Source organism: Phalacrocorax aristotelis, chromosome 8, assembly GCF_949628215.1.
Source record: "Phalacrocorax aristotelis chromosome 8, bGulAri2.1, whole genome shotgun sequence".
Classification (NCBI taxonomy): domain Eukaryota; kingdom Metazoa; phylum Chordata; class Aves; order Suliformes; family Phalacrocoracidae; genus Phalacrocorax; species Phalacrocorax aristotelis.
Window position 1 is genome coordinate 3,887,762 of NC_134283.1, and position 27,814 is coordinate 3,915,575.

Genomic DNA, 27,814 nt, shown 5'->3' on the forward strand with positions numbered 1-27,814 from the left:
AGGCGCCCGTCTTCCGCCTTGCCCTTCCCGCTTCCGGGAGTGCTCGGCTCGGCGGAGCGCCCGGCCGCGGGCACGGCGGCGGCGGCGGCGGCGGCGGTCCAGCGGCGGGGGCTAGGGCTTGGCCCCGGCTCGCCCCACCGCGCCGCCGGCACGGCGCCAGTCGCAGCTCTGAGGGCAGCGGGGCTGCCGCTGCTGAGGTAAGTCCACCCCCAGTCCCTCCCCGGGCCACCTTCCCCTCACGGAGCCGGTTCTCCTCAGGGAGCCTGACGCCGCTTTCCCCTGGCCCGGCCGCCGCGGGCCTTCCTTGCGCTCGCCCTGGCCCTGGCAGGAGGCCCAGTGAAGCCCCGGCGAAGGACGAGCGGGGACCAGGCTCCTCTCCGGGGGCAGGTGGGGCTGAGGGCTGGGTGCCCCGTCGGTCTCCGTCCCTGCCGCTCTTCGGTGTCTGCTCTTAGTGGGGCTGTTCTAGGTCTTGGCTGTGCTCTTGCCTCTTTTCAGGTTATTTAAAAAAAACCCAACAAACTAGAAATCATCTGTCAGCAGCCATGGAAACAAGTGCACGGAAGCATCCCTGTGCGCCGGCACGGTTGTGCTGCAGAGCCTGGGAAGCAGAAATGGGAGGGAGCAGCAACCATTTGACACACAACGCCTTTCAGTAATGTCCTAGCACTCACTCTGGGGAGCTTTGCTGGTTTACGTGGTGCTAGTTTTCTGTATTTCCAGGGGGGAAGAACAGCACTCGCAGGAGGTGGAGATGCAAATAGTTCACGCTCTGAAAAATAAGAGGACGGGTTCGTACAGCATGGCACGTATGCGACCGGTGCCGTCAAAAAAGGATTGGGAAATCGTTGGTCGTTTTCTATACTACATATACAGATGTAGAATGGTATCGGGATGCTGATTTACAGTGATGTAACTGTTCGCTTTGCTGAAGACATAATTAGGTTGAAGTCACTGTGGCTGTTCGCATTAACAGACTTAAATTAGATCTTTTGAAGTGGATACTCTCAGACTTTGAAAATTTACAGATAAAATAGAGCTGTACTGATTCATTAGTAGATGAAACTGATGTAAAATTTTAGCGGTTTTAGATTGGATTTAAGTAGCTGAAAGCTCTTTGTGGCTGAAGGAAATTGTTAATACTTTTCAGCTCTAAAATGTCCTTGGTTTTGTTCTAAAGCAGTATATTTTGTATTGTATATATCTGATGGGTTTCTTTTTTTATGCCTTTTGTGAAGACATAACTTTTAAGGGAAGTAAATTGGTAGAATTCTGTAGCAGTTGAAAGGCTGAAGATGAAGACTGTAGAGGAAATGTGAAGCTTTACATGTGTCTGATGTGAGGAACCATTGAAACAAAGGCTTTAACACTCCTTTAATCGATATTGAAAATTGCTGGTGAAAATAGCTCAGCTTTGATCTATGACATTACTTTTTGGAACCTGGAAGAAAGAATCCCATGTGGATACGGCTATAATAACTGACAGAAAAATGTTCCTGCCAGCCTGATATCACAGTGCAATCAGTAAATGTGATATCCAAGCTATCTTTAACTGACTGTGAGGATATAGCCTATATCAATGAATTTAAAATTTAGAATTAGAAACTTATACTTTAAAGTAGAACGTGATTCATCCAATTGCTGTTGGCAAGTGTGTAAAACTTTCCATTTCCACCTAACAATACGGATATTGGTTTAAGCATCTAGCTCTCTGGAGTCTAATCTGAATTTGAGTTTGTGGCCCTGTTCCAAAAGAGGTAAGGTGCAAAGCCCAGCCATAGGCTGTGTTCGTGTCCTTTTCCAAAGTAAAGGTTGTTCTTTAATCCAGGAGTGTTCTGTCCTTGCTCTTGTAGCTCAGCAAACGTTTCATGTAGCGGATAGTGTGTATCTTTGCTGGGCACCAAAGTCTTGTGAAATGTATTTTCTTTGACTTCCACATCTGTGGGGGAGAAAAATCTGTTATTGAAAAGATACCTGGCTGAACATCTTGGATGTTGTTTTTGTGCTTACGGAAAAGTGATTTGCTATCACAAATCTGTTGGGTTTATTGCTGATAGCAAAGTTCTGTCATACTTTTTATAAACAAGTGTTCTGAAGGCAAGCATTGGGTTTTTTCCTTTCATTTTGCATAAATTCTTTTACCCTGAATTCTCATTGCTTGGTTTTGAGGGTGTTTATAAAGATGATACCAGCATAAAGACATAAGTAATTTTGTCCAGCTTCCCAGTAAGATATCCATACTTAATGCTTAAGTACTACTTCTAAATACTCTCAGAAGAAGGATATATAGAAGAAACATATCTTCTTTTCAGAGCTGAAAAGAAACAATTCCAGTGTCTTCCAATGGCCTGGCACTTGCTGTTTAGTAAGAGGCTGGCATAGGGAGAATCATTACAGTAGCTTAAAACTTGACTGTGTTACATACGTACTTACTGAAGATCGTCTCTTGAATTTGTTACCTAGTGTCTGTATGTAAAAAGCATCAAATGAGTTACGTGTTTCCAATGTAAAGCGTCACTGTGTGCCTGCGGTAGAGCAGACATGGGTCAGTAAAAAGAAGGGCTACAAGGCATAAACAGGAAATTTGAGATAAATGTGGTACAAAATATATTGTTAGAGCAGATGCAACAAGGATTTAGAGAGACGATGGGCTATGTCACTAAGGGTATGGGGTAGATTTGGGGATAAGTTAATAATAACGCTGTGGGGTTATATCGTGGGTTGCCATCAGAAGCTGTTTCAGCTGCTGTTTTCCAGAGCTGCGTGCACTGCGTTACATACGCCCCAGACTGTGATTACAAAGAGATGTGCTCAGTTTCAACAGATAGCAAAAGCTGAGTCTGTCAGGGCTTAATTGGGACTGTAGGTGAGGGACTGGTTCTTCTGAGTACCTGCTACTCTAGCAGTTCTTACACGTGTTCTGGTTGCTAAGAAAGTTCAGCCTTTAAGCCTTAGTACCTAGCAGAGTTTCCTTGTACAGAGCTAGGCTGCTGCTGGGGCTGAGCTGAAGGGTTTTCAGCACAATTACCGGTTGATGCAGTTATTGGACTAGCTTAATTTGCTGTGAGGTTGTTTGCTAGACCAGTCACTGAGAAGAAGTTAAAATGAGCCACAGTTTACTTATTAAATCGCTTTGCCATTTGGATTGCCTGTATCTGTGATACAAAGCAGGTTATTCATGTAAATTAGGCGTGAATATGTCTAGACATTATCTGGTGGATATTTATCTGTCAGCAGTGAACGGTCCAAATTGCCCATGGAATGGGATGCAGTAGCAGGTTTGCCCACTTGGTTTTCTTAAAATTTTTGCAGTTACTGAAGTTAATGTTTACACTGTAACCTTTTAATGAGACTACAGTCCGGTCATTTTGATTTGCCATTGATGCTGTGTTTTCTAGGTAGGGATTAAATCCATTTTATGTAAGTGCTGCAGGATTGTTATTCTAGGGTGCAATACCTGTTAGTGTCCCTATAACTATTGACTTATCAGTACGCCGTCAGAGATTTTGAAATAAAAGCATTCTCTTTACTGTAACTGAAATATACGGAATCTTAGGAACTGTCCATTGTACAGCTTGAATGAAAAAGGGACCAAAAAATACATAGGCTTTGACAGCTGATGGATTTTTAGACTGTACATAAACTCTTATCTGTATACCTGTATACAGATATATATAAAATATATATAAATATATATATAAAAATATAAAAATATTTTAAAAATATTTTTTTAAATTCTGTTTTTTCCTACAACAATGTTTTTTGTTTCAAAAAAAAAAAAAAAGCAGGGAAAGGAACTATGCTTAACCCTGAAGTGCCCTTTGTTATTATTTAATTGACAGCACAGGGGCCTCATGATACAATGGTTGTATTGTATCATTCATCTCCCGATGTCCTTGGTAACCTTCTTCCAGTAAACTTCGAGAAGGGAGATTTGCTGATGCAGTGGATCTTCTTTAGCCCCAGCAGAAAACTGAAAACATCTTAGGCACAGTCATTTTACAAGACCATCTTTCCAGTGATGATGAGTTTGTAATGTAACTTCTTCAAAAGTATTTTTTTTATTCTGATAATATATCAGCATTTTCGGCCTACATTTCATTAACAACGAGGTGACGGTCAGATGAGACATTCTCAAGCTGCGAATTTCAAATAACGCCTAAGAGTAGAACTGCATTGGATTAGGTTTAATATCATCAACTGTGCAAACAGATGCCATTTTACATGAAACAGAGAATAATTTAGTTTTACCTTCTAATGCTAAAGATTTTTAAACAGTCAAATTAAAAACCATTGCTGGGCATATTAGAGATTAAAGTGCATGCTTTGTCCTGGAGGCTCGTGCTTTAGGCATGCATCAAAGACTCAATGTAAATTTAGTTAGGACAGGCATTGAGCATCTCGGTGGGGGTGCTCTTCATAAAGTCTAAGTGCTTTTCAAACATTGATCCCCTTCCCTTTGAAGGGGACCAAGGTGGGGGATAATGGTGTAGGCAGCTGGCGAGGAGAACAACATACAGGAGCAGGGGAGATGGAAAGGGTGGGAGAGATCACATGAGAATGACTAAATCTATTACTTTTGCAAGAGCTGAACTATGGTGGCACTTCCACGTACACCAGTAACTGATGAGGCTACAATAAACACTGAAATCTTGCACGAAATTGCATTTAGGATTAGGGAACTGACTGAACAAATCAAGTCCCTGTCTTGTGAATGAATTCTCTTTTAACAATTTCAAATGATTACTCTGACTTTAATATTTTACCTGCAGAGGTTTAGTGTGTCGTCTTCTATTGCTTGACATCTGCAACTCAGAGAATGGGTGGGTGACATTGCAAATGAATGTGATACACTCAGTCTGTCTTCTTGGGTGTTTCTATGTAGCTTCCACAAAATGCCATGTCAATGACAACTTAATGATTGTGGATTTCACAATATTGTGAAAACTTGTTTAACAAAAGTATAAAAGCATATTTATAAAGAAAAACAGAAGGCAATCAGTAGCTTCATGCAGTTACATGTGCGTAATAAGCATTTGCATTACCTTTTAGGCTTGCAATAGAATATATGAGGTGATTTGAATAAGACAACAGGCTTCTCATTTTCAGGGGAAGTCTGCATTGGTGTAATTCCCCTAGAGCTGGGAAAATTTGCAGATTAAGAATTCCATCAGTAATGTTGTATTTGGAGTATTTTCTGGTAACAAGCCAGTTTCAGAAGCTTTCCTTTAGAAGTAAGTGGCTTCATATTTTTCTATAGCTGTTAAATATCAGAATCCTGACATTATTCTCAAAATATATGAATTTAAATTAACCTTCCAAATAAAAGGGAAGCTTCCATGTCACAAAGCTTATTTTAAATACTAGAAAATCAAACAACTGAAGAAATAAACCTAGGTACTTCTTTAGCCAACTTTAATCAGACATTAATTTGAAAATCCTACTCCAAGCTAGTCATTTTATTCTGTACTGTATAAAACAAAGCAAGAAAATCTTCCTTGATCACATACTGGGGGTTTAGTTGCCGGGCAGACGTTAGTGTTTGCAGCAGTAGGACTGGGTGAGAGGACAGCAGTGCCAGCCAATGTTGTGTAGAACAGGGGTCCCAACTCAATTTGCCAGAAACCAGGGCAGCAGGGCTTTCTGTGTAGCGTGCATTGGTCGCTAACTTTTCCAGACAGAAATCCAGGCCCACACGTCTTTGGTTCTCTTCCTCACATAGAAATCTAACTCAAGGATTTGTGCTGCAGTCCTGCTCCAAGTGCCGTGTGGTGATTTCCAAAAGCTCACTGCTAAAATTTTCAAGCTTTGAAGTACCTGATTTTCTAAATAAAATAAGTTTCTCCCCCTCCTCTTTCCTTACGAAAAAGGAAATCTACGCTTTTAAAGCTACAGATGCTCTCTCACTTTGCACAGTCTGCGTTGGATTTGGGTATTATGTCCTTGTGAAAAGGAAGGAATGTGATTCAAGATCATGGAATGTTTGTACTGCAAAATTAAACATGGTTAGAACGGCTTACGCTGGCATTTCAGTCCTTAGTGATTTGTATATCAGAAGTTGCACGGTAATTGTTTGCCTCTGTGGTGGAATTCTAGCAAGGAGAACTTTCTAAGTGCATATTCCCTTTGGATAGTTGTAGGCCATTTTCTTTTATATACAGATTCAGGAATGAGTAGCTTCTTTATTTTAAATTGGCCATGGCTTGGTCTAATAATTAGAGTTAAAGCAATTTTTTTTTTGTCTTACCTTACAATTATAAAAATAGTGGTAGACATGCATGCTTGTTATTAATAACCTGCTCCAAAAACCTTGCTGTAAGCTCTGAAGAAGATCAAGTAAGATTTATTATTTTTTGCATACTCTCTCTCTTACTCATATAGGAGTGGCAAACAGGAAGAAGTAGTAGGTCTTTGGATACATTAGTTTGTAATGCTAAAATCTGGATATCCAACACTCTTAAAAAACAAAGAACGAGACAGATAATGTTACTTGAAACACTGCTTAGAGTTCTTTAGTTTGTTATTTGACAGCTTAATCTAAAAGTTTTTTCCTCTCGATCAGAAGCTTGTTTCCTGTAAGTACATGCGGCGTATTTCAAAGTACAACTGTCTATGTGTATTTTTTGTGCTTAACACTATTTTCCTGATGAAGCAAGGGTGCTTTACTAACCGGTTTGTTGATGATGTCTTTTCAGATTACATCACATATGACTATGTGAATAGCCTAGGATAGCCCAAAGGAAGGACATGATGTTAGAATAACGCAAAACATTTGCGAGGTATGTGGGGTTTTTCCTATTGTGCTAAAAAACTTCTTGGTCATCTTTAATATAGGTAAAAAAATGAATACAGTAATTTTATGCCATTTCATTTGTATGCTAAAGGAGTTGCTTGCAGAACTGTTTATTTCTTCTTCTGAGGTATTGCACCTGAGCTGGAAGGAATTTCAAATTTGTGTTCTATAGGAAGTTTCAGGATTGGGAGGTTGGTTTTGGTTCATTGATTCCTCTCAAACACTTCAAAACATCTATGCAGCAGGAGGTCTTGAAGGAGCGGGGTTTCTAAACAGGCCTGGGTGGGCAGAGGGGGGAGATGTTTGAAAAGATGTTCCAAATTACTTATGTATTGACTTTTTTAAACAAGAAGGAAAAATCGGGTGGGGAAGGGAAAAAGTAGTACTTTTGCCATTGTGAATTCGGTTGAACTTATCCTAAATTTGAGTTAACAAAACCAGAATTTGCCAGTGAAAAAATATTTTGACAGAATACTGACATGTGAATGCACTGTATTTGACTGCTCCTGACGTACAGTCACTTATCTCTTTGGAAGAAGTTTGGCTCTTTGGAGCATTTGTTGGTTATTTTGTGCGCGTGATAACTTTGCTTGGCTCTCAACTCTTCATACGCTTCAAGGCTTAGTTGAAAGTTTATTGTACATACTTCTTTGTGGGCTGGTTGTTTTTTTTTTTGAGAGAGAAAAAGTTAGACAATAACATTTCGTAAAAGTTTTATATGCTCATTTTTGATTAAATAATAGCTGGTTTGCTTAGTTATCTTCATGTTCTAGCTGCGAATTATGTAGGCTTTGTGAAACTTGACGTTTCTTTTAGAAGTCTTGTCCACAAGGTGTGGTTGATGTCCCAAAGTGCTGTTGAAATGAATTGGCTTGGATTGTAGTTTTAACTGTAAACATTTAGAAAGATTAGAATAACTTAAAGTGGCTGAAAAGAGAGCCTTATCTAGGCTAAGTTAAACTTGATTTGCTTTTAAGGGAGGTGACAATTATTCTTGTCTATGATATTTTCCTAGTATGTGACTACCTTCATCCATGGCTTAGTAGTTGCATTCTGGTAAGAGGGGAGACTTCAGTGTAAAAAAAACCAAACTAAAAAACTTTAACGGGTGATTAGAAAACACCGTGTAATTACTAGAAATTGTAATTTTACATTGTTAGCGACTAAATCCAAGCACCAGAGCTGTATTTCAGTTTGTTTCACAACCAGAGAATGTAGCCCACACTTAACTGTGTCCTATAAGTATCTCAGCTAGCTATTTTAACTGTTGCTCTGGGATTTCTACACTGCAGTCTGCATGTACTTGTTTTCATTTCTAGTCTCTTGGATTATTCCTGCCTAGTTCTAGCATTAAGGCTTAAGAATCAGAAAGAGTTACTGGGCAGAATATGTTTATCTGATTCCTAGTAGATAGGACTGAGAGGTTTTATTAAAGGGTTCAGAAATACATAGCTTTATCTGCAAACGACCTCAGTTGTGAGTCTCTTACCTGGTAATGGTCACTTTGACCATTTTAAACTAACAAAGTGATCCTGTGTTCAGGGTCTCAAGATGTAAACGGATGCGCCGTAATTCCTACCAGTCATATATAGGCTACCATTAATAAGGGAGAAAAACAGACTTCTGTGTGACTATCATCAGTCAATATAATGCTTTCAGGTTTCTCAGACATGGCTTTTAATAGCATGAATCAATACGAATTTTAGAACAGAGTATGCTTTTAAAGTAGCAGACTATTCTTGATGCATAATGTTTAAGCTTTAATTTGTCTCCTGTTTGTTGATGGTGCTTCAGTTCTGCCATTCTGTGTCTTCGCTTGTTAGAGAAGTCTGGAAATAATTCTGGTTTCATGAAAACTATTAAGGTTTCAAGTCTTGTTTTTTTGTTCCACATTGGAACAGCAACAAAGCACTAAAAGAGTTTTCATTAAATCAAATAAATTTATGCGTTCTTTGAAAATCTGGTTCATGTAATCCATTGCCATGCTAATTTAACCACCACCGTTTGTTTCCCTTAAGTTTGGTCTGATCTGAGACCGCTTTGTAAGTTATCTGATATATCTGTGTAACAGGTTTGGGTTTATTTCAACACAATAGCACTTTTGTCCACAAATTTAGCTGCTTTCTAACTTGCTCTGTGTTTTGTTGTGAACGATGTACTAGAACAGCTTTATTTCCATTCTGTTTTTTCTTTCTGCTCTTCCCTGGGTTGCTGGAGCAGTATGAAAAGTCAACAGTCTGGTGCCATAATTTGCTGTTTTCTGAGACACATGAGCTATAATGTAATGAAGACTTTTCCATTCTAGTTTGAGATAAAAAAGGTTGCATTTTTATAGCAAAAGGGGAAGAATGGTTTATGGGCACAGCAAGATGGAAATGAAACCATTCTAAGATCCCTTTGTCAAGCATTGAAGTTGCATGATTTAAAAAAAAAAAATTATGGGATTATAAAAGTCAGTAAATAGCTTACAAAGTTGTTGATGAAACTTTGTAAATTAGTATCTTTTGATTACAGAAATATTTCACACTTATGTTGTCATAGATTTGTTCAGGTTTTGATAAAAAAACCTCAGTAACCTATTTTGAACTTGGATATGTTTTATCTTACCGAAATAAAAAGCGAGTGCCACCTGTATTCCCGTTTCCTCACACATAATAATGGTGTCTGCTTCCTGCAGGGCAAGGCCAGAAAATCATGCAGTCATCAGGGCACAGATTCCGTGATGTTGAGCACCACCCGCTTCTTGCTGAAAATGACAGCTACGATTCCTCTTCCTCAGAGGCCGACATGGCAGAGAGGGTTTGGTTCATCCGAGATGGCTGTGGTATGGTCTGTGCTATAATGACGTGGCTTCTGGTTGTCTATGCAGACTTCGTAGTGACTTTTGTCATGTTGCTGCCTTCCAAAGACTTTTGGTACTCTGTGATCAACGGTGTTCTCTTTAACTGCTTGGCAGTACTAGCTTTGTCATCGCATCTGAGAACTATGCTAACTGATCCAGTAAGTATGCGATCGCTCCTTGACATTGAGTTGTTCTCTCCTGTAGCTCGTCGTCTGCAGAGAAATTTGGAGAAGTGGCCTCAGTCTCCTCCTGCAAGGAAAAGTAGTGTTAGATGCAGAACCCTCAAGCTGAAGGGATGGTATCTGTACTTTTCCTGTTGTTCTGTTAATTAATCCATAAATAATTTTTGACCTCAGGAGCTGGCAGTATAAAATTAATTTATAAGGGAGAGGTAGGCTTATGAGATACACAGTTTATTCCTTAAATATTAACCCAGTTTCTGAAGAAGCTAATAAAGCTTTAGTCACCTCTGTCCTAATTTGTCTTACTTTTTTTTTGCCAGATATATTTCCAAAACTTCATAAGATGTTGCAGCTTCATCCTGTTGTATCATTTGACAGGGCACATGAGAGAACTTTTAGAGGTAGACATGCTGAAAAACCTCAGTCACGTATTGACATAAAGTAAGAACTACTGTCCTACCTAACTCACGCATTACTGCGTTTAGGGGTTCAGGGTCAGTGGGAACGGAGATTTAAGCTCAACGCACGTTAGAGCGTAGGTATAAGAGGTCTTGAAAGTACTAATTTCTTAGGACTTTCACTCTGCAATTCAAGAGTCAGAGATGAAATTGTTTCTTTTGTAGTAAAATCTATTATTCTGTTTAGGGAATAAATCTGGGGAGAGAGGGTTGAGGGGAAAACCATCTGCTTTCTGCAACTTTTTGAGACAGTAACAGTGTATGTAGAGGTTATGGGAGTGTTCAGAAAAAACAGTAGGGCGTTGTAGTTCATGGTTTTCTACATCTTTGATTTACTTCTGAGCCCACACCCAGTGATGAACTGTTACAACTTCTACAGACTGCGACAGCTAAGAAAGTTAATGGTTTAAGGATAGATTGCTTAAAATTATGTCCTGGTAAAACTGTGTGTCTTTCTAGACCTGTGTTGTTCTTCATGGATAAAACATGATAGAAATTGAGATGAAATTCCTACCTTTTTCTCTCCACTCCTTTCCTGCTGACTCCCAGAATGGAGGATACGACTGTGTGATAGAAACTGAGATTGAAGGAAAAAAGCAATAAACTGCCTCAAATCATATGTGAATTAAATTTACTGTTATAACTATAAAAATAGATTTTTTTCATTGGAAGAAATTGGTGACCATCTGAGACTGTGAAAGATGTTTTTGAGATAGAGCATATTTTTATCAGCAACATGCTGAAAGAGTAGCCTGAAGTTATCGTCCTCCGTGTACAGGTGAACGTGAGATGTGTTTTGTTCCAGGTAAATTTATGCTTATAAGATAAATTTGTGCTTCAGGAGTTCCCTCTGAGATAATTCACCATTTTTACACCAAAGTATTAACTTCACTGAGAACATTCATATTGCAAAGAACACTTCGGCAATACAGCATGAGCGTTCAAGAAACTCTCTCAGTTCATATGCCAGCAAAGGCCAGCTGGCTCAAGCTTGAAGCACCACTTAGCCAGAGATTTCAGCTGGGGCAGAACCTGGCCTGTGTCTCGGGCAGTGCAAACACAAGATTGTCATTCCAGGCAATAGGCAACAAAAACTTTCTGCCCAAGTAGAGGGATGTTTTGCAATTCAATCTGAAGTGACTGCTGGTTTGTGAATTCTGTCCCAAAAACTGCCTTCTCATGTCTGTGTAAAGTGATGATGTTGCCAGTGGGCTTTTTTGTTGTTGTTTTTTGAATGAGAAATAGAGTGTTGCAGATAATCCCAGCCAACCTGAAGAAGGTTATCCCTGTGTGAAGGAAGTGTTGGCCTGGAGGAGGCGGTACGGAAAGGCCGTTGTGCTTTCATTTCGCATCACGGTTTATTTCACGATCGCTTCCTGCCACAGATAAGCCTTTACCTCTCTAAATAAGCAAGGTGACAGTGGTACTTTCTGTTATTTTCTTCTCCCTAATCCAAAGTTAGATTCCGATCTCGTGAGGCTTTAGATTAATATTGTTACTGGAAGACGTGATCCTGCCTACTATTTCTGTCCGTTCATCATCTTCCTTACTGTGTTGAAACAGCTGCTAACGCAGCTCTGTGGTGAACAGCTCAGAGGACTAATCACTAAAAAATAATTTCTTTTCCTGATGGCTTATTTTTCTTCTGGATCAGTTCCTTCAGCTGCTCACCATGTAGCTACACAAACTTTCACAGTAGCAGAAGGCAGCAGAGGATATGAGATGTAGAATAAAGAAGCCAGTAGTGTTTGATGGTGACAGTGTCGAAGCTAAAAGCTTAAGTGTAAAGGAAAAAAGAATGATTGTTCTCAAGAACTAGTGTACATGGGGCAGGTGGCTAAAGCGTGGATTCAGAGCATCAAAATAACATCTTTCAAGTAGTTGTTGCTGATTTAGCTTTTGTGGATGGCTTGGCCTAATAATCAAACATCACAACAATTAACATATGCTGCTCTAAGAAAGCACGTCTGTCTGAGTAGTGGTGCTCGTTCAGAGTAACTTCTCGGCAGATATTGACCTGTAGTGCTTGTATCTGCACGTAAAGATGTGTCTTCCCCTTCATGTTATGTATGCTGGTGACAGCAGATTGTATCAAAATTATGCTAATACTTGGCCATAGATGGGTCTTGCTGAAATGAAGCTGAATTTGTGGTCAAACAGAGGTAATTTATGCATTTGGAAATGATTCTGGTTTATGGCAGACTAGGTTTGAGTAAATGAACTTATTTCAGCAATTATCCTGAGATTACTGGTATGAAGTCTAGCAAATGTATTTTTAAACACTCTCATACCATCTAAGAAGCTTTCTCTCCTTTAATTGAAATGATTTCAGGGGGCTGTACCCAAAGGAAATGCCACTAAAGAATACATGGATAATTTGCAACTGAAACCAGGAGAAGTGATCTACAAATGTCCGAAGTGCTGTAGTATCAAACCTGAACGTGCACACCACTGCAGGTATGCCATAGTTTTCTTTAAAGCGGTTATGCATATTGAGTCTTGGAATAATGTTCCTGGTATTTATGCGTTGATTTTTTTCCCCCACAAATTTCTTTTGGTATCCAGTAAACTTTCAAATTCATACATTGCAGAGTATTTTATAAATATAATATACTGTGGCCAAAAATGAATGTGGATGAGGGGAAAGAAGCAAAAAACTCGAGGTTTTAAAAATATTCATACTCTGGTGTCTTAAATACTTCTTGATCTGTGGATGTTTTTTCCTGTGCATCATTCTAATTCTTGTGCCATACTGTTGATAATGCAGGGCAAAGGGAAGAACCTCCAGGAAATTTCTGATAGAAGCTGATTTAAGAAATGACTCCTGCAATCTTAAATGAAGAAAATACAGATTAATTTAAAACTATCGCTTTAATTTGTGTATTCGTCTCTTCGTAGTGCATCATTTGAAGCTATATGTGAATTGGCAGATTATTTTCCCAAAGTTGTACGTGTAATTGGTTAAACGCACTTCTGCTTCTTGAAGATTTGTTTTAATAAGTACAGGAGTGGTTATAATTTGAACTTAACATGCTATGGAAGAGATAGTAAAAGTATCCATTATTATTTCTCAATCTTTTGAGTTTTCAGGCACGGTGGATATGCGTTTGTGATGTTTATTGTGTGAGAGCTGAAAGCAGATACGCCTGCGTAATTAAGACTTACATAAATATGTAAATGATCCTGGTGGCGCTCGCTAGGTGCGAGGAGTGGTGTGTGTTGAATTGTGTGGCGTATTAGATTTAAGTCTCCGAGTTAGTGCCCGTCAAAAGAACAGAGTGAAGTCTTGTCAGGACTCTCAAATTACTCCGTAAATTTGTGGTTTCTAAATTAAATGTCTCCATGTATGTCACTTATCTGTGTGAAAGTTACGGCTGAGAAGCTATTTCCATTATAAATACTCTGCCTTGGCACTGAGATCTTGTTCTTCTCTCAGATGTGAGTGGGTTTTGGTATCTGGAGTGTGAAGGGGAAAGTTTCGTGTATAAATAGTCAAGTATAGAATTATCTTCAGTTAGTTTATCTGTGGTGTAGGTTGTCTTCAGCAGGGATGCAGGTACCAGGGCTGCCTTCATGTGCAATGAGTTTGGTTCTGGCTGCTTTATTAGCTCTACTAGAGTGTTAAATGAACACAGCTGTACCGATTGCTCAGTGGGCCTGGGAGTGGAAGCAGTGCAGCTGCTTTCCTGTGGCAGAATATAAGATGTTAATCTCTGGGGATCCAAAACAGCTTTGGGCAGTCGGTTCAGATATCCTGGCATCGTGTTCATGGGATGTGCTAAATGGACACCGGAGAGCCTCTGCTGAGTGAGCGTAGGTTGGATCTTGCTAATTTTCTCATCTCAGATTTAGGCTGGCTCCTACAGAGACTTTGCAGGTATCTTTGTAAAGTGTTTCCAACATCTTTGGTCCCGGTAGGATTTACTGATTTGGAAGTAGCCCCAGATGAAGGCATCTTATGTTGAACTCTACATACAAGTAAAGAAGCTGGAGTATTGGGAGAGCCTAGAGCTGCAGCTCTGTGCCCTGTGGAGTCTCCTGGGTACATCTGGGCCATCATCCTCAGCAAGCACTGTATTATCTTGGGCGGTCCAGTAGCATGTGGTCCAAGATAAGGTGTTATTGATTGGAAAAATTGTTTCTTTGTAGAAGAATAATAAAAATAAGCTAGGTAGAGACTTGGAATCCATTGTTTATAGTACGAATTTTGAGTGGCATTTATTGTTAAGGCAGGACAAGAATGGGTATTGTCCACAGCGAAGGAAATCTGTAATACTTTCAGAGGGTTTGTTTTAACTAACCACTGGTTCAGGGACCTACCTTTGCACATCTCGTGAATTGTTTTGCTTTTCTACGTCTTGGTAAAATACGCTGTGGGATGTTCCACATAAGGGCAAAGGATGCGTTTTAATGCTTGCACGGTACATAACTGGCTTCACAGGGCATCTGAAAGAGAAAGCTGGAGCCTTGGAACTGTATCTGCTACCCTTTTGTAAGCCTGCTGTCATGTTTTTCTCTGCAGTTGGGTATCTGCTTTAATTGCCTTTGTTTCTGTTACTAGTACAATACATTCTACTGGCAGCTGCTCTTAAATTCTTAAGTAAAACAAAGGATTTTTCTGTAATTTTTGGACTGTTGAATACATACTGCATAGACCAGCTACCAGAATCTGATTCTTTGCCATAGGTTTAGCACTGCAGAAGTGTACCAAATAGAAAAAAGGTTTGATTATGCTGCCAACATTTTTTTGGCTTACAAACCTCTTCCAAGGACATTAAAAGGATGGTCTAGTCCCAAGCAGTCAAAGTGGCAATTTGCTGATAGAAGAGACGTGAAAATGGAAATTGAAGTTGGTTCCTGTTGGGAAATAGTTACGCTCAAAGCCACAGTGCATGTTATGAGTAGTAAATTATTAACAGAAGAGGCTCTTATGATGTAGTTATGAAAATTGTTGTGCAACACTGCAGCAGAAGTTCTTTTGAGGAAGAAAAATATTTCATAATACTCATTAGTGGTGGGAAAGAACAAGAAACCTTTATTTGCAGCTAAATATCTAGCCTCAGTGAAATACATTAAACGGAGATTTTACTAAGCAGTTAACATTTTCAGCATACGGAAGAGGCTTATCCTGAGCAAATTCTGTTTCATTTTCACTGAAGGAGCACAGCTGTCATTGTTTCTAGCCTATTCTGAGTGCCTGCGTTTGTGTGTGGGGAGCTGTTACTCAAAATCAAGTCACTGAGACGTTTGCATCAGTCTTGCCGTGAATGTCTGTTATCCAGACCAATTTCTCTTAAGCCATTAGCTGTGTCTGAATGTTATCTTTGGCATTCAAAACTGTAACTGCACCTGCAGTTGCCTGAGTGCATTCAGCAGCAGTGCCAAGCTGGATCAGACCTTCCTTTGTCCACAGCTCCTTGTTCTCGCTACCATATTGCTCCTTCCTCTCGCGTAGGCGTGAGTGTTCCCGCACAGTGAAATGACCCAGGTTGCAGCTAATGGAGTGACTTTCCCAAACTCTTGCTGCGGGAACATCTGTGCTTGGACGAGAGAGGGAATAGGATACAAGTGACGGGGGTAGGAGGAAGGCAGGACCGCTGGTTTCAGCACTGCTGCAGGTTTGTTGGCTGGAAGTGTTGGTTGACTCGTGGTGTGCGATTAGAAACGAAGGCAGGGTTCCAGACATCTGATGTCTTGGAGAGCTCTGCGTGGGCTTGTGAGAAGTACTGAATGAGCAAAAGTATGTCCTGCCCACCTCACATCTTCCAGTGTTTAGATTGATTGAGTCTGGATATGATTTTACTCAGTACTTCACATTAATACTCTTTTTAGAGTGACACTATATATTCTGTGTTACGTTAGGAGGCTTGCATGGTTGTGGAGATTGGCGTTAGGTCACCTTCCCCAGAGCTCGGGAAATTAATGAGAGGCTGAACTTACAGGCAGCAGGCTGTGAAATGAAAACCTTTTGGAGAGCCTTCTGAATGCCTTCTCTTGAATGGTACCTCCTTCTTCTGCACCAGAGAATGGTTGCGGTGTTTAGTGATGGGATTGGGATTTTTATGTGTAACTGCCAGTAGTTGAAAAGTAATTTGCATCAGAAGATGAATCTCCTTTCTGGATGAATGTCCATTAAACAAGAGGCAGTGGGAGTCTAGGGGTTTGGGTATGATAGCTCAGGGCAAAGGGAGCTTCAGAGGAGCCGTGAGAGATTTGGGGTTCTCTCATATAACCTGCACAGGAGGGTGTTCTGCCTCTGGCTGAATTACCTTGTAATCATGCGTATGAGATGACTTAAAAATTATTTTATGCCTTGGAGCATTGATTCTTCCCCGCCCTCACTCCCCACCCCTTTCTTCACTCTAGTGACAATTGTCTGGCTTTACTTCGTGCCTTGTCACTGCAGCACTCACAGATACCATACATAAATAGGCATGCATTAAAACGAAAGGATTTTGAATAACAGTGCCTGCATTTTTTAGGCTTATTTGGCTTTGTAACCGCTGAAATGAAAATGCTTAATATTTTGGATGTTCTGCAGGCAGATGTGGAACGTTTTGAATGTGTGGGCATCTTAAGCACAAAGCTAGGGAAATGAAATATCAGCATTATTTAAGCTATTGATTTACAGAAGTAGTTCAACATATGTTGCAACTGTTGTGTTTCTCTTGTATAACTGTTCATGTTTGGCTGCAGATGGACCGGAATTTAAGAGAAATGAGCCCTCTGGTGCTGTATGGCTTCACAGATGTAAAATGGACTTACTGAAATATTTGACTTTTCTTTCTGGAAAAAACCTTGACTCAAAACTGGGCAGAAACGAAGCAATTAATTGCAATACTAGCAAAGAACAGTAGTGTTTAAATACTCATCAACAAAATACACAAAGAATGCGTGCTGTTTATGGTTTCAGTATTTTTGGTTTATGTTGAGGAAGTGAGGTGTGACTTTGTAACTTGTTCTTTAGCTGAGGTTTTGATTGCTTGTGTTTAGAATTGTATGGCCAGTTGAAAACTTGAAGATGTGAATTTCTTCCCCCCCACCATCCTGGATTTACAAACTCAATTGACAACTTGAAAGTCTGTAAACTTGAAATAATTACTGTGTCTAAAAAAGCTTCTCCAGGAGGGAAGGGCTTTTTTAATACTGAATCTAGAAAGAACTGAAGCGTTGCTCATTCAGTGCCACAGGTGTCTAAAACAAGTTACTGTATTCGCCTGATGTGTGTTTGGCCACGCAGTAATTCTCATATTAATACTTTTTTTCTTACATGAGGAAGATCTTATCTACACAGTCAGTTTTGTAGCAACCAAAAGCTGAGTTATAAGTGAGCAAACAGTTTCTTTAAAGAAATGCAGATAAAATCACTGTTTGTAGTTTGTCAAAAAGGATTTCAGCACATCATCTTAGGACCACTGGATACCCTTGTTTCTACATTAAAATATGAAGTATTTTTTGTCAACAGATGTCTCTTTTCCTTTCCTTTAGTATTTGCAAACGATGTATTCGAAAGATGGATCACCACTGCCCGTGGGTGAATAATTGTGTGGGGGAGAAAAATCAGAGATTTTTTGTTCTGTTTACGGTAAGTGAAAATCAGCAGCAGCTTGATCTCAGTATGAACCTACCTTGATTATAACAATTTGTGTTGTGCTTATTAGTGACTGATGTCTTAACACAAAATATTTGTGCCCTTGTTTTTTGGTGTTTGTTTTTTTTCCCTTCTATGCAAGATACTCTCCAAGCAGGAAGATATTTCTACTTATACTCATTTTAATCTATTTTGTAAAGTGCTGTTATTTTAAACTATCTTAATTTTGCTGTGTTTTTTATAGTAACAATTAGTGAAATGGTGCTGTGATTTAGGGAGCTAATCCTTAAACTTTCATTGTTGCCCACGTTTTTAGATTCAAGCTTAATTAGAATTTGTTTTTACATCACTGTATTGAATTAAAAATTGAAATAAGGAAGTCTGTTCGCTGTGCAGTGGTGAAGGCTGGCTGAGAGGAATGTCTGGTTTACTACCTGGCAGCAGTCAAAAGTAAGCACTCTCTCTTATTTCCAGATGTATATAGCCCTAATTTCAGCTCATGCGCTCATACTGTGTGGGTTTCAGTTTTTCTCCTGTGTCCGAGGGCAGTGGACTGGTAAGCAAACATTAACTTTCACTCTCATGATCTAGCAGGTATTAAGGGGAGGTCGTAGCGTTCCAGCTATTTCAGTGCCATGTGTGAAATATTACAGGAGTTTGATCTTTTTGAAGTGAGGTCCTGGAAATGTTTCATACCTGTTTGCCCATTTCTATGTGTCTTTCCTACCCCCACCCCCTTAGTCATTCACTGTAAGAGCTGTGGCTGTCAAGGGCATTCTCACTCCCTTTCTGCATAGTAAAAAATGAAAAAATCACCACCTCTAACAGGAAGGAAACGATAGCTGGTCCTCAGACCACCTCAGCACTATATTACCTGAGGCTGCCAGCTGGGCTTTGCATGCCACACCACAGTTCTGTGAACATCAGCTGAAACTTAAACAAATTTCTCCCTCATTCTGTTACTGAACCCAGCTCTGGGGCTGCTGTAGAAAATAAATTTCCTAAACTGTCCTAGTTGTTTGTTTAAGGCTCTGACTTGCATTTCTTAATGTTCCAGTGTGCCAGAGCTTGTTCTGATCGTGTGCTTTTCCTGGTTCCTGAAGCAAACATGACTGTGTTTTGCTGAATATTCCATTAAATGGATGGAATCTTAGTCCTTTTTTTACTTGAAACGTTCTGCTTCCTGTACACTATTCCATTTCTTCTTTGTTTAACTATAATGGAGTTAGTCGGTTGATCAGAGGATCTCCAGAGATGTGACTCTAAGTGTCAGTCAGAACCTGAATGCTTTGTGTGGTGAATTAAAAAAAAAATAAAAATAAAGCAATCGCAGCAAAATGGAACATCTGAATTAATTAGCAAGCCAGAGCTGACAGTGGTCGCGGTTTTTATAGTGTTTGTCATGCGTGAAACTTCAAGCTGGTCTCATCTTTATATATGTGCAGTTATGAGTACTTAAATCGTCTCGTGGGCAAACGTTTATTTGATACCCTTGAAATATTGAGGCAGGATGGCAGTAATGCGCTACCATTTATAGGAAGCCAAAAGTGTTACTTCCTTAAAATTCTTCATTTCCTTGGGCAGCAAATGAAGCTGCTGCAGTGCTAGAAATTAGAAGTTTGTTATAATTGTGAAATGTTGTTTCAAGTGTCAGATATTCAGCTTTTATTGCTGTTTGTTGGAGAGCTGTTGTCTCAGTATGAACATGGTCTATAGATTTTTTTTTTTAAAAAATTGTTTTATAACTACCTATGTCGTTTTCACAGAATGCAGTGACTTTTCCCCACCTGTAACTGTGATCCTGATGATCTTCTTGTGCCTTGAGGGTTTTCTGTTTCTCACTTTCACTGCAGTCATGTTTGGCACCCAAATCCACTCAATATGCAATGACGAAACGGTAAAGACTTCTACTTGTGTGTGCTGTAACAATTACTTGAGGAAGATGTGATTAGATATTGTTTTATTTGCATGAGGGGAGGCTCTTACTTTGAAGAAAACCCCGAATCTGAAACAGCTCATCATTTTTATTTCCTACGGTTGGAAGGACCGAGGTGCTTCCATGGGTTTGCTTTGAACAGAAGTTCTCGCATTATTTGCTTTTTCTGACATAAATTGTAGAATAAGGTTTTTCAGTTACAAAGATGGCACAGCTTCTGATTTCAGTTTGGACTTGCACTTCTCAGATATTGCAAACTCATGATATACGTCCTGAGAAATGTCTGCTTTTCTCAGGTTTACACTTAAACTATCTTTTATCAACGCATTATACTCCCCTCTACTTTGATACGCCTTATTTAGAGTATAACCATAGTTCGGGCTTCTGGCTCCCTTGCCCTTAGATCTGCAGTGTTAAGCCTTGAGAGGATGTTTTGTGACGGATAATTGACGGGAAGCATAAGGAGTTTGAATCCTGGGGCTGTTCAGAGTTTTCTCATGTGAGGCCGTTTAAAAGTATACTTCTGTACTGAAACATTACCGTGAAAAAGAAGTGGTGTATGTCCAGCCGCCTTCAGTGGAAAGTACAAAAAACAATCATCAGAATAATGCATTTGGGAGAGTAAGCCTAGCTTCAGTAATTGCTTCTTGGAAGCCCTACTGTCTGGATTCATTAACTGAGTGAACAACTTCCCGTGCATATTGCTTGCAGATCTTCTGCTGTCACATCAGCTTTTCTGGTCATTTTGTCCCTTAGTTTGAGGGGGGAAGAGGTAGAGGCAGACCAACTTTCCTGTATATGTTTTATGTTCCAGGCCTTGTGCCCAGTACCCACAGGGCTAAATCAGCCATTCGTATTTCTCCCTTACTAAATAAATAACAGTAAGAAACTAACCAGCTCACTAGCTATAAATTAAAAGAATGCGAAATAGTCATCAGGTTTGATAATTGCTATTAGACTTCACTAAACTTCGGACTTAACGGCGCAGCACTGCATGTCTGTCTGTGTGTACAGGAGATTGAGAGACTGAAGAGTGAAAAGCCGACGTGGGAGCGAAGACTGCGTTGGGAAGGAATGAAATCTGTTTTTGGGGGTCAGCCGTCACTCCTGTGGATCAATCCTTTTGCAGGCTTTCGAATCAGGCGACTTCTACTGAGAGCAAAGAAAGGAGGACCTGAGTTTTCTGTTTGAGTCTAATTATGCTGGAACTTGCGAGAATACTATATAATATTTATTTGGGGCCAGAGAAGGCTGTCTACATATAATCTGTGACCAGGTGAAACTGATATCAGACATTTGCTTGTAGCAAGCAGAGTTTTATACGTTTATCGTCACAGACATCTCATTAACTTTCAGAGACGTGAACTGAATCTATTACGGTCTTCACAGCAAGATAACAAAGGAAAAGCACGTGGTCACACTAAAGAAGCCAAATGTCATGCTACTGTAATTTATTTTGAGATTAATTATCCATTTTTGTTAAACCCTTTTTATTTGATAAATGTTTGGGGAATTACCTGTGTGTTTTTATAAAAAGTATATACTTAGGTGCAGTTGTCAATCATAAGGGAGGAGCATTATAGTGAAAGTTGATCTCAAATGAGACCTGGCCTTCTAAATCCAGTTTTCAGGGAATAGTGGTTCGTTCAGTTTTACTTTATATTTCAGCTTGTCCTAACAAACAGAGCTGTACTCTTGTGTCCCACTTCAGGCACACATTCCTCATATGCAAGTGATTCAAAGGACTGGTGCGCGCACCAGCGCAACCCGTCAGAGGCACTGTTACACCCCTGCCAAATGTCTTCCCAGGCTCACAAAAGCATGTCTTGTGTTTTGGCAGTATTAATCTCATATGGCATTTAGGTAAGTTCTAAATCTTCAGTAAACAACTCTTGCAACTGACGGCTGCGGGCCAGTGTCTGCCCTCAGATATGCGTCTCCGGTTCGTAACACATTGCTTCTAGGGGAACGTAAGTGTTAGGTGTTTGAGGAGCGTATCTAGTCCTCCGTGCAGGGGTAAGTGGGACCAGTGACTGTATCCTCCTGCGTGAGATTAAAATGAATGTACTGCAGATTGGGGTTAATTGACTGAAACCAGTTGTCTTTGTAAGGTCTTGCTCTGCCCCGTTTTTTGATTGTACTGACTTTTCATAGAAGGAAAGCTGTTAACGATCCCTTGAGCAAAGACAGAGAAATGAGGGAGGCTACCTTCTTCTCAAGTACAACAGGTCTTAAATGTAGAAGGATCTGCAATAGAAGGAATTATTTTGAATTTAGCCATTTTCCAACCAAAATTACATTCAAGAAATGAGAGCAATATAGATCTAGAACTGCTTTATGTGGGCCTGACAAACAGCAGTAGTGCTAAGAAATGTTTAGAAATCTGCAAGTAATGAAATTCAGCTAAAAGTGGATTCTTTAAAAATTATATTTAGACTATTTTTTGTATTGTTAATCTGTTCTATAAATTACTGACGATATAAAGGATAAAGCAGGAGCCTTGATGCATAGCTTGAAATCGTGCCTAGAAAGTAAATAGCTCCCTGTTCTGGGACTTGCCTTAAAATTGTCCTGTTCTTGCTTTTGCTTTGCCAGTAGCACTGATGAATCTGTCCCACCTCAAGCAGTTCAATGCGCTGAAGAATCTTGCGTTATAAAGTTTACGTGCTACAGAAGCTATACTTTCTTTTCCTCAGCGACCTGCTTCTCCATTTCTTTGTAACTGTTTGTGGCATCTCGATTCCAGCTTCATCAGGTTTGATACCATTGGGTGGGTGAAATTACTAAGGGATCCATTTATTACTTATGGCCCTGCGAACAAAACTGTGCAATACTAGGTAATACGTTCCCTTTGCTTGGGGGAGGTGGTGTGTGACGCCGGGCAATTTTGGGGTGGACGCATCCGATGAAATTGCGGTCAGATGAACAAAACTACGTCTCGTGTAACTGAGGGGAAAGTTGGAAGTTCCACAAGATCCTTGCTGCATATTCAGTTGCACATCGTAAAGAACTGGTGGGAGGGGGAAGAAAACGTGTCTGGCTTTGTCATGAGGCTCTTAATGTGTATATTGTTTAATAAAAATCTCCTGGTGAAAATCAGAAAATATCACTTCAAGCGGTTGAACCCTGTGACTTAGCAAGTGTGTGCGTGTGTGAAATCAGGTTTACTTGGCTTTTCAAACCCTTGTTACGTTGTAATTTTTTTAATGTTAAAAAAAATAAAGTAATGAAGTCTTAGTTGATTAACTTCTGCTCTATGTGTTGCTTTTCTTTGCACGTATATGTGCATATTTGCATATATTTAGATTACGACCACTCAGGGTAATGGTCTCCCATCCTTTGGCTTGTAATTTATATGTACAGGTACGTCAGGTAACAGATGATGCTGCTCCAAATTAAAGACGCTGTTCTGCTTAGGGTTTTAAGCTTTGCTAACTGCTTAGCTGTCCCTCGGCATTTCCTTGTGTGCATCCTCTGTGTAACTGCCTCTCTCGTCGGTACCAGTTTGTCTAAGGCAAGTGGGAAAACATGGGGTGAATGCTTCCTATTTGAAAACTCATGGGGCACGGGGCACCTGGGGCTCTGCACCTGTGTCTAATACAGGCGTGGGCCCCCTGGTTTCTCTGACAGACGTTGACTTTTCCCGCTAGTTCAGTAGCTTCGGATACAAAGACAGCCAATTACGCAGCCTGGAAAGCGGCAGTTCGGAGCTGTCAGCAGAACGACCGACTCGACAAGGGTGAGGAGGATCAAGGTTTGCAAAGGCAGTAGAGGGTGGAGAGACGGGAAGCCGTTTATTTCCCACTCGCAGCAATTCTAAAAAATGCTTTGGTGCCTTCCCTGGGTATAATATCACGCTTTTGTACGCTGCCCTTTCGGTGGAGAAAATAGCTCCAAGTACATTCATATAAATTTTGTGCCGCTGCTTCTTGTACTTCAGAGCGGGTTAATGATTTGATTGTATTTGTACGCCACCGCAGTCAGGCTGCGCTGTGTTTACATATATTTTAGGGAAGAGCTTGTTTATTCTCGACATGGAACAGCCGTCTCTGCAGATGGATCCTGCTAATTTATCTCCTTTTTATTGTCTTAATTCCTAGTGGTAATGTCAGGTTTCACGAACCCTTTCTGAAGTCTTAGACGGCAGCAGTGAGAAGCGAGAGTTCGTTTATGGACTGCCTTATGCCTACCCTGTGCAAAAGTGTTGTGTTTCCATGATTACTCTCGCTTCTTCCTATTGGCACTGTGTTGATACGTGAATGTATTCAATGCTGTTGGAGAAAGAAGGTGGCAAAAGAGGTGGTGAAATACAGAAATTGGGCTGTAAAATGATCCTGAACCTGTTAATAACACTAAAATGAAATGCACCAGCATATACAGAGTTCTGTATATTTAAGAGTTCTGTATATTGAAGAGGAATAACGATTCCTCCGAACAGAGTAACAGTTCAATTCGCGCCGTATATTTCATGGTTGAACAGGGATTGGTGCTTCTTAATTGATAAGACAGTTACATTTTTTTTGCTTGTGTCACTTTTTTTGTGTTCTGAATTTCTTCATGGAGAAATACTATCGTTCAGTTCCTGCAGTATTTCCTGACCGTATTGCAGTGGCGTGTACGAACTCGCACGTACGAAGTAGAGCTCTGGAAAACAGCCAGCGTGCATCCCAGCAGTCCCGGCCTTAGTTTCTAAATAACGTAAGTGTAACTTTGCACTTCTGAAATCTCTCTGCAGTTTCTCTTCATGCTGTAGTGCGGGATAAATTTAAAATAAGGCCTGGATTAAATGTTGATAAAGCCAAATATTATAATTAGCAAGGAGATGGAGAACTTAGAGAAAGAGGTAAGTCTCCATTACCTGAGATGCACGATTCACGTTGTCCTGACAGAGCAGGCGGCATCTTAGCAGACAACAGAAATACTTCTGAATGATGGCTTGGAACCTCTTTCGCTAACAAAATCATGATTCCGATAAAATAGTCACTTCCGCGGTATGTTCACAGAAGAACATTGGCTTAATTTAGACTGAGGTTTGACACAGGGAAGCCGGAAAGGGATTTTTGCTCTGAGTCTATTCTGGCCCTTAATCCAGGCCCCTTGTAAGGCAGTGAATTGATCTTGCTATAAACCTTCACCCCACTAGCTGAACACTGGGGGGCGAGTCTGATAGCTGCTTGTTCCTGGACAGTTTTATGCTGTCAGGTTACACTTTAGCTTGTTGATTACATCAGTCTCCAGTGAAAGCTGGCCTTTGCAGCCATAGAGGATTCTTTTTTATGAAAAATAAATCCCTACAGTTTAAATCCCTCAGGTGTTTGTGTAGGAGAAATCAATAGAGAAACTGGAGAACTTGGTTTTGAATTAAAGAAAAAGGTGAACTATCCATATGAAATATGAGAATATGGAATTTATTTCCCTCATAGATTTATTTTCTTACCATTAATGAGTATAAATGTACATTTAATTTCTGGAAAAGTATTGTAATCTACATGAGGGAGGAACTGGAAGCAATGTTGGGTAAGTGCAGTTGCATCTGTCTCGCGGCAGGAATGCTTGCGGTGGAACCTGGTTTCCAGAAATAGCTGCTTGAAATCAAAGTTATCAGCATATAATGTCAGATCAAATTCATCACAGACGGTAGAAAAATAAAACATTGTGATCCTAGGTGAAATTCAACCCAGCCTTCGATGGTTTTCACATCTCTTGTGCTGTAGAATGGCAACTCTAAGATATCTCCCTAGCAAAAGAAAGGTAGCCGGGAGACAAAGTGCTCCCCTGTTGATGAAGGTTCGGGTGCTCTCGCCAGCTCCTCTGTCGGTCAGTAAGGTGGTATTTCCGTGGTGGTCTCTGCCCGGGGATCTCAAAGTGCTTCATGAGCGTTCGTGAAATAAGCCTCACAAAGCCGTCATCTCGTTTTTGCCGGGAAGAGGGATGCACCTGGGCTGGGAGATCTGTGCGATGTGTCAGGCCTGAGACTTGTCCATCATGCCCTTCAGTCCAGCCGCCCATAACCCCCCAGGGGCTGCCCGAGGGCGGTCGTTGGGCTTTTACGCAGAGGAGCGTAAGTTTTGTAGCAGCCCAGCAGCCTGCTTTCTAATGAGGTTCGATTTATGCAGAATAAACGCCGTACCACAGGGACGGCGCTTCAGGAGAAGTTTGAGGTTGTGTAGTCGTCTACTGGGGTCATTTAAAATACTTGTCACGTGGTTAGTGGTCGGTCACTTAGTGCTGATTAAGTTTTACATCAAGTGCAGCAGCAACAGGAGACCTGCCTCTCCCTTTTTTTGCTGATTTAGAGCTTTGAAGTTCAGGTTGCAGGCATCACAAGGATACATGAAACTACAGCAAAATCATACCTGTGTACTGGGAAAAAGGGGGTTTTGGCATTTTTAAGGCTGTTGCTTCTTCCCAATACGTTTGCGGAAGATACAAAGCAGTGATTTGGTAAGTCAGCAGCTGCTTGAGCTTCCTGCCAGTCGTGGGTGTTACCTGAGCCAGCAGCCTCGGCCTGAGGCAGAGGTCCTTGCCGCCATCGTGGAGCTGCATTAGGTGTGCACACAAAGTAGGGCATGTATCAAACAACTCACAGCTGGACTCTAGATATACTAAAAATTACGGAAAATAACGAAATGTTGGCATTCCTGATCACAATAACCGACCAGCATCAAATGTTGGCTGTGGTCTGTGTGGCACAAGAAACATCTGTGTGGAATAAGAAAGCGTTGGGGCTACTAAGGGTTATGAAGATGTTCTTCCTAAAGCTTAACATGCGGCAGGAGAAGTGGGAGTGTAATTAGATTGTGAATGGGGATAGACCTTTCCGTACTGACACGCCGTACTCATCGATTACCAGGAGCTGTGTAAGGCATTTGGTTTTATGAAGATAGCGGCCGAAGGCTTTAAAAGGGTCGTGATCACACGGAGCTCGGTGATAACGAACGCAGTCAGAAGCTTTGCTCCAAAGAGCTTACAGTCCTGGTCCTGCTGAGAAGAGCATTAACCCCAGTCACTTGTGAAATAAGTGGTGGGAAGACCCGTGGTGAGGCTCCTGCTGCGGTCTGGTACCTGGTGCTTGACTCACGGATGGGAAAGAGCAGGACCGCCAGATCCGGCTACAGGCAGGGCGCTGCTGTGCTTTGCCTCTGCAAAGAGAAAGGGTCCGTTTCACTTTCAGCATGGTTTCCACATTGCTCCCAGCTTCTCCTTCCACCTCTCCCTATAAAATCTCCTGCTTGGGTATCACTGCCTGAGGTAAGAGCTGCGGTACAGCATTGGGTCCTGTGCTAGAGCCTAGTTTATAGTCTTCACTGCCTGTGCTTGTAGAAGGAGATGGAAGGGATGTTTCAGGAGATGCTGTAGGAGAGAAAAGAAACAGAATTAACATGGACCTGGATGCTGTTCAGTAGAGCAGTGTCCAAATAAAACCAGCAAACGGTCCTATGAACCAAGGAGCAGGAGCTTGGGGGATGGGGCAGGGGGATCTATCCCAAATTCAGGCATGTTCAGGCGTATTCTTCCTTCCTGGATTGTGATGAGGCACAGGGTCGACTGAGAGGCACGGACCAGCTCTTCTCAGTGTTTTGCGCTTGGGAAATACCCCCAGCTGCTTTTTAATCCTTCCTCTCCTCGTCGGAGGAGAGCTCAACCTGCTGGCCGCTACACTTCATCTCTCTTATCTTCCTTACTGCAAGGTGGCTTAAAAAGAAAAAGAAAGCTAAAATACGTGATGCCAACATTTATGGCCGAGAAATAGTGAAATATGATTGAAGAGGTAGATGATCCTAACTGGCAGGAGACTGCGTGCAAGACATTGTGATTATATGGCAGTGGTGGTTAAACTGCAACTCGTGTTCTATTATTATTTTTTTTTTTTAATAGCATGGTCTGTTTGCTACTACAGTGGATAAATGCCTTAACAAATAGCCACTGCCTGGCAGCAGTGCCCAGAGTGGTTGAAGACAGTCTTGTATTCAGGTCATACTGTGTTCTGGTTGATGGCAACCAAGATGCTTTAC

General features: G+C 40.8%; 2 protein-coding genes across 4 annotated transcripts in view; one reads left to right on the forward strand and one right to left on the reverse strand.

Annotated features, from left to right (window-relative positions):
* ZDHHC7 (zDHHC palmitoyltransferase 7) lies at positions 1–23,045 on the forward strand. 2 transcript variants are annotated; one of them, XM_075101243.1, is made up of 8 exons: positions 1–197; positions 6,693–6,776; positions 9,468–9,790; positions 12,605–12,729; positions 17,761–17,857; positions 18,338–18,419; positions 19,630–19,760; positions 20,814–23,045. In XM_075101243.1, exons 3-8 carry the CDS (start codon positions 9,485–9,487, stop codon positions 20,988–20,990), a joined length of 918 nt encoding a protein of 305 aa, XP_074957344.1. In that variant the 5' UTR covers positions 1–197; positions 6,693–6,776; positions 9,468–9,484; the 3' UTR covers positions 20,991–23,045. The 2 variants fall into 2 exon arrangements, with proteins under 2 accessions (XP_074957344.1, XP_074957345.1); XM_075101244.1 differs by lacking the exon at positions 1–197 and adding an exon at positions 739–788.
* LOC142060898 (hepatocyte nuclear factor 4-beta-like) overlaps positions 21,254–27,814 on the reverse strand; it is a 29,448-nt gene continuing 22,887 nt past the window's right edge. Inside the window, exon 10 of one of the 2 annotated variants that reach the window (XM_075101242.1) lies at positions 21,254–26,941. In XM_075101242.1, coding sequence (XP_074957343.1) covers positions 26,877–26,941 — 65 coding nt within the window. In that variant the 3' untranslated portion in view covers positions 21,254–26,876. Of the gene's footprint in view, positions 27,153–27,814 lie in introns of both variants that reach the window. The other variant, XM_075101240.1, reaches the window with a different exon arrangement.